The sequence below is a fragment of the Podarcis melisellensis genome (genome assembly GCF_964234715.1).
Source record: "Podarcis melisellensis genome assembly, chromosome: 7".
NCBI lineage: Eukaryota > Metazoa > Chordata > Lepidosauria > Squamata > Lacertidae > Podarcis > Podarcis melisellensis.
The window spans coordinates 60,857,361-60,872,771 of record NC_138539.1 but is presented as its reverse complement, the minus strand read 5'-3'; the positions used below and the strand labels follow the sequence as shown (position 1 = coordinate 60,872,771).

The 15,411-nt window shown below is 40.0% G+C and overlaps 1 protein-coding gene across 9 annotated transcripts in view; it reads left to right on the top strand.

The window, feature by feature from the left end:
- Positions 1–15,411, top strand: part of PHACTR1 (phosphatase and actin regulator 1) — a gene marked incomplete at its 3' end in the record, with an annotated part of 241,570 nt that overhangs the window by 180,028 nt on the left and 46,131 nt on the right. For all 9 annotated transcript variants that reach the window (XM_081918227.1, XM_081918226.1, XM_081918229.1 and 6 more), the window contains one exon: positions 11,872–11,952. In XM_081918227.1, the coding sequence (XP_081774353.1) occupies positions 11,872–11,952 (81 nt within the window). The remainder of the gene's footprint in view (positions 1–11,871; positions 11,953–15,411) is intronic.

Genomic DNA, 15,411 nt, shown 5'->3' with positions numbered 1-15,411 from the left:
GGTGTGTGCAGAGCAATCTTAACTGGGAGGAGTCTAAAGAGGTGTAAAATCTGCTACTTCCAAACCCTGATAGTTTATGGACCCCCCTCCCAAGTGGTTCATTCTTTTTAACATCAACCTGCCACCATTGTTTCCTATAGTTGGGAATAAACAATGGCCTCTTTTGGCTGCTGTAGCTGGGGAAGGCTTAGTCCTGGGGTCTCTCAGAGAAATGGCCTTTGGATCCAGCAGATCCAAGGCCACCTCTAACCCCTCATTTTAAGGCCTACCAATTTGGGGTCTACATTTCAGAATCTGTGCCCACAGAGCTTTTGCAGATATAATGATGACCTTGGAACAGACTCCACCCACCCACCCACCAGCAGCAGTAGAGAGGCACCTCTGTTCCATCCTAACACCCTTAAGTCAGCAAATGTATCTGGGAGTTAAGACAACTCTCTGAATCTATCAATTCCTGTGCATTTAATGTACTGTATGTCTCAGAATAGCAGATGGCTCTGAGATTCTACAAATTAGCTATCTAAAAATAACATGTTGCTTTTATCAAGGGAGGGTTAGTTGAAATGCTAGAATTCTGCATTACATACTGACGAAAACGCCATCTGCTGCCTTCATTGTCACTGGATAAATAAATGCATAATAAAAGTTATAATTTCATTGTGTGGCACTTTAAGGAAGTTGAGGTAATGCATTTTGCCAAGATCTTGAGTTCTCTTTTGTGGTTGCCTCATTTCACTTTAGTGGTGATGAAGAAATACTGTAATGCCCAGCATTGGTGCAACTGTCAAGACAGTTGTGGTCTGGAAGTCATTGGCATTAATACACTTCACTGCCCTTTTAGTTTAGCCATATGTTGCCCAGATACCTCAGAATATAGAAGAAAATGTTTTATAGTTTCCCCATAGCAGCCCCTTGTGTGACCCAAGGCTCCCTATGACCTTAAGAGTACCTGAGCCAATGGCAGTAGAGAGTGTGACATTTTGGGAGTGACACTTGCAAAAATACCCCCCCCCAAAAAAAAAGACCCATTGTGACATCAGGATTTTTTCTGTAGGTCTCAGGTGATTTGAATTTGCAAGGTGGCGGGGACGACATGTGCAATAGACGTATTGGAGAGAAGGAGGAGAGAGGTGGAAAGGGCAGAGAAACCATGACATGCAACTATTTACATTTGAAAACAAAAAAACAACTAAGTGGAGGAAGGCTTTTCACATACGGTGGTACCTTGGGTTACAGACGCTTCAGGTTACAGACGCTTCAGGTTACAGACTCCACTAACCCAGAAATAGTACTTCGGGTTAAGAACTCTGCTTCAGGATGAGAACAGAAATCGCGCAGCGGCGCAGCGGGAGGCCCCATTAGCTAAAGTGGTGCTTCAGGTTAAGAACAGTTTCAGGCTAAGAAGCGATCTCCAGAACGAATTAAGTTCTTAACCCAAAGTACCACTGTAGTTGATGCTATTCAGTGGGATGTCATGCACATGCCTTAAGTATTTGATGTAGTAAATTGATCTTTCTGCCTTCGGATCTCTGAATGTAGGTTTGCCTGTGTTTATCTTAATTCGAAACAATATATTTCAATTTACTATTTTTTCATGCTTTGGATTGTTGTTCTTTATTCTTCATGGGCTTATATTGAAATTCACATTATCTCATAGTTTTGTGGGGCGCCATGCATATCCTTGGTTCACATCAGTTCACATAATTTCATAGATACTTGATTATGTTAGATGCCACAAAATACTGCCAAAATCTATCCAGGTTACTGGCAATGGCACCACTGTTCCATCAAAATTCAAATATTCAAAACTTAAAAGAAAATTGTCTGAAACGCTGACATGCTCAGAATTGGTGATCTGTTAGCAGTCTTGAATTGCATATTATAGCAGAACTAAAGGATGGAAATGTACCTTCTCAACTGCCATAGCAGCAACTGATAAAAAATATATATCCATAGATTTTTAAAGGTTTCTATGAGGGTTATGTTGACTATCTACTTTTACTGCAAACTGTAAATTTATGGCATCTATTCTTTATGTATTCTGAAGCACATTAAATATTGTAGTGCTTTTAAATAAGAGCTGTGTGAGTGAAATAGCAAGCACAACACGTTTGATTAAATAATGATTAACACTGAAATTAGGGCTCCAAGAATCAGTTGATCAAATAGTTCCGTAAAAAGCCTTCTCAACAACCAAAAGAGTGTCTCAGTTAAGCCATAGATTGAAAACAAATATTTGTAATGTAAGTAGCTACAAAAAGTATTGGTGGTAGAAATGAGTCATTTGCATTTGCACAGCTGCAAGTAGACCATGTGTTGTCATACTTTACAGAGGGCAGTCTTTTATTTGAAAGTGCCCTTGCATATAAATATATAATTGCTGGTGATCATGTCACATATTTGAGAGCTTATTTAATGTATTGGTGATTTTAATGAAAGAGACTTTACGTGTAACGGAAGTATGATGTCAGTGAAAGGTTTGAACATCTGTGCAGCTGTGCTGTGGCACATTAGTCAAAGTCTACTCAGCAGCTGTTCTTCTTTTCTGGCTGCTTGGAAAACTGGGCAAGATTTCATCTCCTAATGTCTTACTCCTTTGGCACTTCAGGCCCTGCGCTTCCATCATAAATCAATCAATAATGGTTAGGAACCGCCGAAAACGAAATACTGTAGATCTTTATGGTTTCTTTCATTTTGAGTGGTGGTTCTAACTTGCCTTCAAATGAATGAATGGCACAGTTATGAAGCCTGCATGAACACCAACCTGCCAAATGTGGAAGAATTCATCTGACTTGCAACATAGGTAGCCAGTCTAGCCAAATAAGAATCCCTTTCTAAATTAAAGCCAGGTGGTATTGCAGCCAAACCTGTAAGTAAACCTAAGTATGTGTAACTGATACAAGCAAGGTTTACCTCCATTTACCACTGCCTCTACTCCTGGCCCCCTTCTGGTGTTTCCCTGTGTTGAATTTTAGTTTGTTAGCCCCTTGGAGCAGGGAGCAATCCTCTTGGACTCTAAAGTGCCATGCCCCCTGATTGTGTTATATAAATAAGCAACAGCAATTTTATTATTTGTACCCTGCCCATCTGACTGGGTTGTCCCAGTCACTCTGGGTGGCTTCCAACATATATAACAACACAATAAAACACAATTAAAAGGCTTCCCAATACACCATCTCCTGAAAAATGTGACAACAATTGCACAAGGTCAGTCTGCTAGGAACTGTTGAAGGCCCTATTGTACAGTGTGAATGTTTCATACTACTTTTGAAAAGAGGGTTTTTAAAAAATCGTATGCTAAACCTTTTTTTAGACTCATCTCTTTGAAGCAATAATACATTGGGAGACCTATAAGATTTTAGAGGTGCTTTGAAGTTATTGTCAAGACATCTTACTCGTTTCTAGAATTTATTGAACACAGACTACTTCATATGCAGCGTTTCTGTGAATTATTTCTTTTTTGACAAAGTGTCTGGCTGACTTGCTAAGCACGTTGGTTGTCTGTTGTTCCCTGGTTTTATATATCCAAGTAGTCCTACTTTCTGTAAGTCAACTGTTCTACTGTTTTATCCCAGTTTGTAGGAAGGACTCAAATAGCTGGTGCTTTACATGAGTGGTTGAATAGGACCGGCATGCTTATATTTTGTTTTGCATCACTTATTCAGTGATGATGATCATAATGATCATTGCTAGTGATTGAAAGTGTCTGAGGATGGTGCATGCATGAACTCCCATAGTCTGTTCCCTTTCTGGGCTGCAGTTAATCAGTCCAGATCACATATATAATAATAATAAGAAGAAGAATTTATTATTTATACCCCGCCCATCTGACTGGGTTTCCCCAGCCACTCTGAGCAGCTCCCAATCAAATATTAAAAACATAATACAACATTAAACATTAAAAACTTCCCTAAACTGGGCTGGCTTCAGATGTCTTTTAAAAGTAGGATAGTTGCTTATTTCCTTGACATCTGATGGGAGGGCATTCCACTGGGCTGGCGCCACTACCAAGAAGGCCCTCTGCCTGGTTCTGTGTAACCTCACTTCTCACAGTGAGGGAACCACCAGAAGGCCCTCGCGCAGGATCTCAGCGTCCAGGCTGAACGATTGGGGTAAGATAGTAGCTGCCATTTTAAAAGTGATTCCACAGAGATGTCCTGATGCAACTGGTTCTCTTAGACAGAACTGCTGATTTAACATATCACTGCTTTGTCATAGAATCATAGAATTGTAGAGTTGGAAGGGAACCCAAGGGTCATCTAGTCCAATGCCTGCAATGCAGGAATCTCAACACATGGACCCCCATTCAATTTGAAACCATATCATGCCCTGCTTAGCTTTGCAAACATACCAGGAAGCTGGTTTAATATTTTGTTCACCTTTTACTCTTTGCTGTTCTCAGTGTTGGGGGAGACATTCACTTTGGTTTGGATTGCAATGCAAAACTACCCAACTTGCACTTTCTAAAACAATATACAAACTAAAACAGAGCTGTCCTTTGAAATTTGTACTTCTCTGAATATTGTGAAGCACTTCTCCATCCAGATAAATACATATAAAAATGTGTACATTAGGGAAATTATGCACACGAATGCACTTATCAGTGGAAATAACATAAAATGAATTCTGTTAGGGAAGATTGCTTGTAAAATGTGTATTAAATTGCATGTGAAATGTGTCTATTAGGAGAATTGTGCACAAAAATGTTGATGAATTTTCACAAGGGTTAAAAAAAATGCAAACTGATGCTGAAATGTGGTGGGGGTTTTTTAAAAGCAATGATTTGTGTATCAAAATGTTGCCTATATATTTCACTAGTACAGATGACAATGTTGATTCTCACTGTGGAGCCATCTGCTTGCGTCTTTTACATTTATGCTAGATAAACTCTTATGGTTTACATAGAGGTATACAGGAATACATGTCTTGCCAAAATGTTCACTTTGGTTTCCGTTCCATTCAGCATTTGAAGCTCTCTTGCCAGACATAGGGAGCCTGTGACTCTCTAGGTGTTGATGGACTCAACTCCCACCGGCCCCAGCACACATGGCCAATGGTCAGGGGTGATGCTAGCTATACTAGCAACCTTGGGAGGGCCAGAGCTCCCACAAGAGGGATGGGTAACCTTGGGCCCAGGAGTTACTCTTTGCCCACCTTGAGCCTGCAATACATAAGTAAGCATCTCACACATTGCTTCATGTGCTTTTGCCTCTTACTTGACCCATCAGTGGCATGCGTCTTCCCCTGCCCCAAGGCTATTCATGAGAGAATGCAGCTCTCAGGCTGAAAGAGCATCCCTGCCTCTCCATGACACAGAAGCATCAACTGAAACACTTGGAACACTTGAAAGCACTATGCAAAAGTTAAATATCATCATCATCATCATTCTAAAGTAATTATATACGTACGTCTACAGCCAGAGATGGGAAGGATACCCGAAAGTCAAATGAGGGAAGGAACTGGACAACTGTATCCTAGGAAGAGAGAAAATTAAAGGCAGTAGCACAAATAGGGCTGGACAGCATGAACACTTTGCCCTGGGCACAGCTACCTGGAGTACCTGGGTAGAATGAAACCAACATGCTGCCTGCCGCAGAAGGAGAAGCATTAAATGCCTCTTCTGCTGTGCATTTTTTTAAAAAAAGTGTGTCCATGTACAGCTCTAGCTTTTTTGTTGCTTCCCTTTCCAAAAACTGGTTTGGTTCCTGCACCTGCAGTTTAATGCAGGAAAGCATGGCTTTGAAAAGACTGGTTGTTTTGAAATTATGATATCCATGTTAGGCTTCTCTCATCTGCTCACAGTCCAAGCCTTTTGGACAGCTGGGAGAACTGGCTTGCCAGGTATCCGGATTGCTACCCTGCCTGCCAGCAGTCGTGTGCAAAGATATTGATCGATACGGTGGAAGTTGTGGATTGATGCTCATTCTAGCTGGATTAGCACAAAAAAAGTGAACTGCTGTCAGGTCTCTTATGAGGGTGAGCTGAGTCACAACATCCTGTAGCCGTCTTGGGCTCAACAGAGGCAGAGCTAGGCAGGTTTGCCATTACATCCCTGCAATGATTTCTCCGCTCATCTGCCTGCTACATATAAGTATGGAAACATGATAGCCTATCACCAGATCTTATATATTTCCCACCACCCAAGTGGAAATAATATGGAGGCATGGAGTAAAAATGCATGACATGACAGGATCATATCCCGTTTCCATAACTACATGTTATGGCCAGTGGGATTATGGCTGTGAGTTCTAGCTACAATCCCAAATCTGCTTCCTTCAAGACTGCATGTCTGTTTCCACTCATGGAAGCATGGAAGTCCCGGGGGCTCCTTCTGAGACTTTAATAGATAGTCCCAGGTCTTCAACAGAAAATGTAATAAACCTCACTTTCTGTGAATGTTGCACTGCAATAAGGGACATTTGTGGAAGTCTGTGTAGAGACTGAAAACTCATTTGGTGTTTCTCACTGAGAAATATGATTGATTACATTCAGTGTGGCTGCTGTATTACCTCTCTGTTATATAGGCTCACATTTAACCCCAGAGGGGTGTTTTTTCAGGACTTTATTTTATCTTTTCACGGTTAACTCTGTCTCCATTTATCAATGGAAGATACTATTAGACTGAGTGGCGGGTTATTTGATAAAATGTATTGCACTGCATTCACTAGTGTCACATTATTTTTATTTTATTTTTTACTTCAAGATCTCCTCTCTTGCCTCTTTTGTCTGTTCTTTGTCATTCTCCTTCTGATTGGTGCATGAAGTCCATTATGATGGGCTACTTTCAAGCTGGCTGGAAACTTGTCCTTTCCAGAGGATAACTTCTTCTTCCCCCCTGGTTTATCTTATAACGATGCTCAGTTTTCATCTGTCTGAATTTTCTTGGGTTTCCTGGACTTTGGGATCTAAGCTGTTCTTCTCACTGTTTTCAACCTTGGGTCCCTAGATGTTGTGGGACTACAACTCCCATCATCTCCTGCCAGCTTACTCCAGTGGTCAGGGATAATGGGAATTGTGATCCAGCTGGGGACCCAGTTCAAGAGTACTGTTCTAGCTTATGCTACAACAATGAAAATTTTGTTTTGTCGCTCATCCTTTTATTTGATTGTTTCCTTTTGGATCTCTATTAACCCACAACTGTAATTTATTTTTTTGTGTGTGTGCCGCTTTGTCAATTGTCAGCTTGGAGGTTTGCATTTATTCTGTAGCTGTGCTTCTTAGAGCATAGCATAATGTTCTATAATGAGATAAACTGGCAGAGACTCATCATAAGGACAGACTTGAGCAGGGGGGAAACAGAGTCTGGTGCAGGACTAACACTGGGATGGGGGAGGTTGTTGTTGTTTTTTTAATGCACAGATATGTGACTTTAAATTGTCAGTAGTTCTGTGTCAGCATTGAAACTTGCTGTACAAGTCATTTTAAAACTGGGGGCGGGCGAAAGCAGGGAAGGCAAGCTATTCCTTTAAAATATAGCTTTGTGAGTCTGTATAGCTCAGAATAATATTTTCCCCACTAAATGTCACCTACTACAAATTACTGATACTGTCACCACTCAGTAAATTTGTAGATGGTTTACTACTCAGTAAGGTTGTCAACCTGTACTACACAGTAGAATGCTAGGAAGAAGGAAATCATGCCATATTTTTGTTAACATGTAGACAACCAAACAAAACTGTGGTAGAAAACCTTACAACCTGGGCAGTCTGTATTTGTTTTGAAAGATGTTTACATTGGTATGCATGTAATTTAGTTAATCTACAACTGACCGTGCTTCCTGCTGCATATATATGTATTTAAAACACACACACATACAATGTCCCTAGACCTTAGATCAGGATGAGGAGAAAAAGGAGTTGAAGATGGACATGGCACTTAGATTAGAGAAAGGGTGGAGAACCCAGGGTGAACTCAGAGGAACTCAGTTCTGGCACCTCTCAGGTGGGTGCCATTGCCATTCTAAGAGAACAAGGGAGGAGTTCATGGTGAGTTCCGGCACCTCTTTTTCTAGAAAAATAGCACGGGGGAACTTATAGGTGCCATTTTTATGAAATTCACTTTTTTCTTCCTACCCTCTTTGCGATCCCCATAAGGGACAGCTGCATATTCCTGCATTGCAGAGGGTCAGACTAGAGGATCCTCAGGGTCCATTCCAACTTTATGATTCTTTATTATTATTCTTTCTCTCGCTCTCTAAAAGGATAAGGGTGAATCAACAGTGGTGAGATTCAGAATGTGCCAAGAAAATAGTTTATTTGCACCAAGAGTGCCTCTGAGTTGAAATTTGGTAGAATCACATTAAGTCTCTTTACTTAATCTGTATAACTACACCTCCCCAATCTTACTCACATCACTGGCACAAATTACTGTACAATGGTATCTCGGTTTACGAACTTAATCCGTTCCGGAAGTCCATTCTTAAACCAAAACCGTTCTTAAACTGAGGCGCACTTTCCCCAATGAGACCTCCTGCCGCCGGTGCCCTTCCACCATGCAGATTCCATTCTTAGACCGAGGTAAAGTTCTCAAACCGGGACACTATTTACGGTATTGCAAAGTTTGTAAACTGAATCGTTCTTAAACCGGACAGTTCTTAAACCAAGTTACCACTGTAATTTTATGTCTTAAGTTCCTAAAATTCACATTTACTTTACTCGTATAGCCTAGTGTATTCTAGGCGCCTTTTCCCAGAGGCATGCATTCTGCAATCAGTTCCAAGATCTAAGTTACTGATTTTCCACTATGCCTTTTAACAGATGCTCTTGAAATTACCTAGCCTTAGTTGCCCCAAACATTTCTGCTTGTGATCACATAAATGTGCAAGTCTTGTTTGGGGAATATTGCTGAATGACCGAAGTATTAACTACGTCAGTCAGTCAACAGTATTGCATGGAGAAGGAGAGGGAAGGAAGAAACTTTAGCAAGGAAAGTCTGGTTTGGTAGAGGAAGTGATTTCTTGTCTGCCAAATTCTGTTTAAGTGGACACAAAGGAGTTGCTTCTTAAAGAGCAAAGTATTGGTTTGTGACCAACAGCGAGAGAGAACCATTTGTGACATCCTCTGGGGTAATAACTAAAAAAACAAAACGAAACAAAAACCATAGCTGGGCTGCAGGAAATCCCAAGAAACATCTGTTGCAAGCAAGTGATTGTTAAATCCAACCTACCTGCCGTTTATATTGTTCACAATTTAGCGTCAAATAATAGGCTCTATAAGACACTCCAAGAAACATTTCATTCTTTAAATTGCTGTCTTGCTCTCTTTTTTTTTTTTTAGGGTAGATTGTGCCTTGTTGGATTCTCAACACATCTTGTCCTACCAATTAGGACAGAGTGTGTCTAAAAGCCTGACAATGCTGCTCTCAACAACTGTTAGCTTCAGTTCCTGAAATTACAGTATTGCATACAACCACTATTTTGGTGCCCAGTGTGACTATTGGTGTGAATGTAAAAGCTTTAACAATTATGAGGGACAGTTTCATGCAATGGTTAGAGTGCTGGAATGGGACGGCAGAGACTCAACTTCAACACCTCTTAGTTATGAAACGCAGTGGATGGTCTTTAGCCAGTCACTAAGAGAATACAGTTAAAACTTCTAAAGGTTGTTTAAAACAACTTCCTAAACACAATTTAAAACTTTTTTTTTAAAAAAAAATGCTCACCTACTATCCCAGCTAATAATTTTAGGATTTCCAGGAACAGATCTTCACTTTATTACTGAATACAGAGAGAGTTAGGTTGGCATAATAGTTGCCCACATCTGACAAAATAGCAGAAGCTCTGCACCTGCCTCTCGGTGGGAGCTGGTATTTTGGTGATACATTCAGCAAACCTGACATCTTAAGAAATGCGCTTAGCGCAGTTCATGCAACCATCTCTTGCCCTGAGAAGGAAATAAGAGATTTTCAAAGCTGCTGAAAGGTCACTTGTACAGAAATAAATAGTTGCTTGTTGGGGATCTGGTATAGCCGAAGTAAGTCACACTTTTGTTGTGTATTATAATGGCAACTGGATCCAGACCTTACTGTAGGTTTAAGATACTATTGTGGAAGAAGCCAATCAATCAATAAAATCAACAGCTATAGAGAAGACATTTCTTGAGTTCATTCAAATGTCACAGAACATTGTAAAGCAGAAGAAACTAAAAAAACATATAACCTGAATGGTATCTGAAGAAGTGTGCATGCACACGAAAGCTCATACCAATAACAAACTTAGTTGGTCTCTAAGGTGCTACTGGAAGGAATTTTTTATTTTGTTTCAACTACGGCAGACCAACACGGCTACCTACCTGTATCACATATTGTGATATTTGCAAAGCTAGGTATTTGGAAAACATACAAGTTTAAATAGGATGATATTATATAATAGCCTGGGAGTTTGTTATTCACAGGGCTTAGATGAAACCTCCAGCTGATTTTCCTTCATATCTCCATTTGCATTCTGTCATTGACGTTCCTCTCTTTTAGATTAGCCATTTTAATTCCACAGAATGACAAATGCAGTGGGACCATGGGAGCTATTTTAAGCCATCTAGGTCAATGGCCATAGTCACATCTAATGGCAGCAAATTCTTTATATTAATTATGCATTGTGCAAAGAAGTACTCTCTCTGGTCTGGCCTGAATGTACTGTCAACTTGATTTCAAATAAAAATAGGTTGTTGCATATTCCAGGCTGATGAGCATCTTTCTAGGCTAAAGGAAAAGAAGCTATTACAGGTGATTGTTACAGCCTGGACAATGGGCTTAGACCAGTGATGGCCAAACTTGGCCCTCCAGCTGTTTTGGGACTACAGCTCCCATCATCCCTAGTTAACAGGACCAGTGGTCAGGGATGATCGGAATTGTAGTCCCAAAACAGCTGGAGGGCCAAATCACTGGCTTAGACTCAGGTAGCTGTATAGGAGTGGGTTGCTAGCTGATCAGCTTTCATTTTAAGGGTTATAGCAAATGTTGTCACTAGCGCAATATTTTTCAATGTTGCACAAAAAAACAATGCACCCTGTCTGCAGGCAAAATATCTTACTAATGCAAGCTGTCTTTTAGCAGAATCTCTTGTATGAGATGATCCAATAGCAAAATACATTGGATACAACCCCAGCTTTTAAAATTTATATTTAAAAATAAACAAATGACAGGACTAAATAATGCTTGTGTTACAGTAATTATTGTAGTTGAGATCATCAGCTAATATATACTAGTGAGTAATGCAAATGCATTACTAGAATGAAAAATTGCTTGAGGAAAAAACCAGGGATTTGAATTAAATGAGTGCTATCCAACTATGTCATCCTCAGATTGGACCTACTGAAATCAGATCTACTCTGGACATCCTTTTTATTATGCTGTCATGGTTATTTGCACTTGCAACGGTATTTGGGGCAGTTATACTTGATCCCGTTTTCAATACCGTCTGCCCCTGCACAGGTTTTGGGGTGGTCACACTGCTTCATTTCCAGTCAGTGCGTATTCCATAAGTTCCTGCTGAAATTCCATAACTTTTTATACCGCAAATGTTCTGGTTTATTTTTTATCCCTCTTTTGTTGCGTTTCGGTGAAAGATTATCCTTCCAGTTGGTCGTAATGTTGTGGAAGCATCACAAAGCTCCTTCTAAAGTGGAATGATATGTGAACAGTTCAGTATAATCCCATCGCTAGTGCACTCTTAATACATCAGTGGCCTGTCAATAAATACAAAAAATAAACAAATGTCACAGAATACACTTGCCAAAAAACCCAACCCCAGTCTAGAGGGTCCCTCAGTATTACAAATATTCAATACCTCCCGGTGGGTTTTTTTAAAAAAGTTTTCTGACCTTTTTAGAATGCTTTCATGATTGTAACTATAACTTTGTTTCTTCTTTTTGGTAGCACTTGAAAGAAAAATATCAATGAGGCAAAGCAGAGAGGAGCTTATCAAGAGAGGAGTGCTAAAGGAAATTTTTGATAAAGGTAAGGATCATTGTCTGTGCAACTCTGAGTCAGTGGCATGGGCAATAAAACTTGCTGTTAGCGAAGAAATTGCTATTGAAAACCACAGGACTCTTGTGCTATTGGATTTTTGTCATATTTCTCTACAAAGATTGGACCCCAAACTGTGGGCCTGATAGTTACTCCGGAGCCATTAAGAATCTGCTTTTATATTAAAGTCAAAGTGTTACTTGGATAGCATCACAACATTTCTTATGGAATATTGCCATTTTCTAGTTCAGTGGTGCATGTGAAAAATGGCCTTGTAGTGGAAACTGGCTTGATCATCAACAATCCAATTTAGGTTTCAAAATCTGATAATGTTTGCTTGGTATATTTGAGCTGCCCCCACATTCAGTTTGGTTTGCTTAAATATTCAGTTGAAAGCCACAATCCACTGAAATTAATAGACCAAATTAAATAATGTCCATTCATTTAAATAGGTCAGTTGATGTTGGCTACAACCCAGAAAGTCTAAGTGCTTGATTTTGACTGGATTATGCCCATGGTTAGGAGAAGTATTGCTTGCTCTTTCCAGGCAACAAATTTCAGAAGGTACCAAACAACCAGCTACTGAGACCCCACATACCAGATGTGTATCTGTACCCTCCCAAACACACGCTTCAGTCATGCTGCTGCTAGTGAGATATATGGCAGTGTTCTATGTCTGGAAATGGCAGGTGGACACCAACAACTTAACAGCAAGGGAGAGTGGCAGTCACCACACTGGTGCTAACAAATGGCATTTTGCGTTGTAAAAATTGCTCAGCATGTTTTACACCAAGGTGTTCTTCAGGAGCAGGGGGTCTCCTCTGCCTTATATTACTTGAAGATTACTTGCACTGGAATAAGTGTTCAGACACTGGGCAATCTTTTCAAAATGAAGTACCTCTTGCTAGCAGACGTTGGAGGCCTGCTTCTTCCTCCACAACCCATCCTACTTGAAAAGTACTCATATTTTCTAATTTTACACCTGCTTTATTTGCCTGAGAACAAAGACCCTGACAAAAGTTCAGAAACTTTAACATGAGGACTACCACACATTTCCCTTTTGTATACTGCCAGATCAGGCTCTGGGAGCACACCGAGACACTACTTACAATAAAGTAATTCAATACTTCAGTGGGGCCAATTTACTTTTGAGAAGACATGCAAGAGATTGCATAGTTAAATCATCCTATTTTAACATTGCTCGTCCTACCATGAGATGTGTTAGCTTCCAGAGAAGATGTCAAGTGAGCATTGAAACTCTAACCTGGCAAATTCTGTTCTATTTGCATTTACAGCTTCAGATGGTTTTTATGGCAGACCATAATCCAGATGTTTCACCAAGAAACATTACTTTTTCTGTTCAGTAGCTAAAGACAGGGCAGTTGCATTAAATGAATTGCCAAATAGATTCAGCAGTGATACACCTTTCTTTCAAGTGTCACAGCGTAATTGTGAATTCGTTTCCTGCAATGCAGTAGCTGAAATGGGAATCCCTGGTTCAGTTTAGATTTTTGTGAGTCTCTGGTTTTAAGCCTTCCCATGCAGTCCGTATACATATCATTCTCTTATCACAATGTCGTTCAATAATTCACACTTCCACACGCCAGGAGCCTCTGAAAGAGCTTGTTTAGATTTATTGCACTTAATTCCTTCCATATTTCTTTGGGGAAGAATAAATAGTCTCCTTGCACTCATGGAGAAAAAAATGTTCAAATGAGTATATCGACACATGCATTAAAATATAATGTATTGTGAGCCTGCATTCAGAATAGCTACCTGTCACAGAGCGAGCCAGCAGTAAAGCATGCTATTCAAAGTTGGAGTTAGCTCTTTATTAGCCAAAACACAATCTTCACAGACTTGACTGTCGGGCCTAATGAGCACAGCAGCTCATTCCTGGTAGGTCTTACCCCATGAATCACTTGCCAAGATTAAAAGTTCCCACTTCCCCTCAGCTATCTTAAGTCCCCTCGTCTCCAGGACTTTTTTCCAAGCAATCAGAGGCTATGCCTGCATGCAGTCTGTCAATGCTCTGCCCGTTTCAGCCCTCTTCTGGTTCTGGGAAACAAAGGAAGGGGAGTTTGTCACCACCAATCCCCGGGCTTTGAGCCTTCTTTCCTTGGTGGTTCTACAGTTAGTTCCTTCCATTCCTCTGTGTGCAACCAGTCCTTAACACTGTGCCCATTGTTCTGGGTTTTGATAAGCAGAATAAACCACATGACCTTAAAGAGAAAGCAACATCCATGCTGGAGATTCTCATTAAAAAGGCTGCTGGATATAGGTAGTTTCTCCTATATGCAGCTCTGTACAGCACCATCCTTGGCCATATGTCTGACCACTTTGTGTCAAGGAAGATTTAGTTGGAATGACGCAATTCACAGATACAGCTGGTAGTATTTTGAAAATTAATAGTGGAAGGTTAATTAAAATTATTTATTTAGAATACTTATTCATTTAGAATTCATATTTTTAAAAATTTATTTATTGCATATCAGCTGCCCAATGACGATGTGCTCTGGGTGCCTCGCAACAAAATAATAAAGCAGAAAATTAAAATCAGTTATAATAAAACAAATTGAAGCATTAAAAACTGTGAACAACGGTCACAGTTGTTCTTGACCATTGTTCTTGACTCCTTGACCATTGAACCATTCTGGTTGGAGGTGATGAGACTTGGAGTCCATCCCTGAGCTATTGCTAATGGCCAGTGATAGATTTATCATCTGTAGATTTCTCTAAGCCCTTTTAGAAAGACAACAGAAACTTTAGTATAGTTTGCGCTATATAATTTTACTGTTCCTGCTTGGACCAAAAATGACTATTCTCATCTCTGTATCGATCATTTCCGGCAGTGTTTCTGGCTCATATAACTCAGCTCAATAGAGCTGGCTAGCAGTCTAGTCTTAAGTACTTCTGTTCAATGCTGTGAAACGTATGGATTTGTAATGAAGGACTATGCAATGCATAATTTTTGACATTTATGCTCACAGTTTAAACAGCTCAGACATCTTCCAGGTTCAGATTCTGTGTGTTACATCACATTTTTCCTTAGCAGTTTTCATTTTATTTAACTATTTAGGCATTACAGTTTCCTTGGCCATTTTCACCTGAGACATTTAATTTAACTATTCAACTGTCTTGCCCTACATTACACAGTCACAGGACATGTTGCAATGTATCAAAATACACACTATAAAATTCAACCAAATAAAGCCTCGGTTTAAGTGCAAATCATTACTCTACTATTACTCGAAAGAAATGTTTTAACCTACCATAAGAATCCACTCAAAGTAGGAGCCTGCCCAATCTCAAGGGAGGAGTTCTAGAGCTAGGGTACCCACTACCAAAAAAAGCCTTATTCTGAGTTCTGACCAATCAGACTTTAGTGATGACACAACCCAATAGGGCATATTCGTAAGCAAGTTAAGAGTATATTGTTTAGACAATATT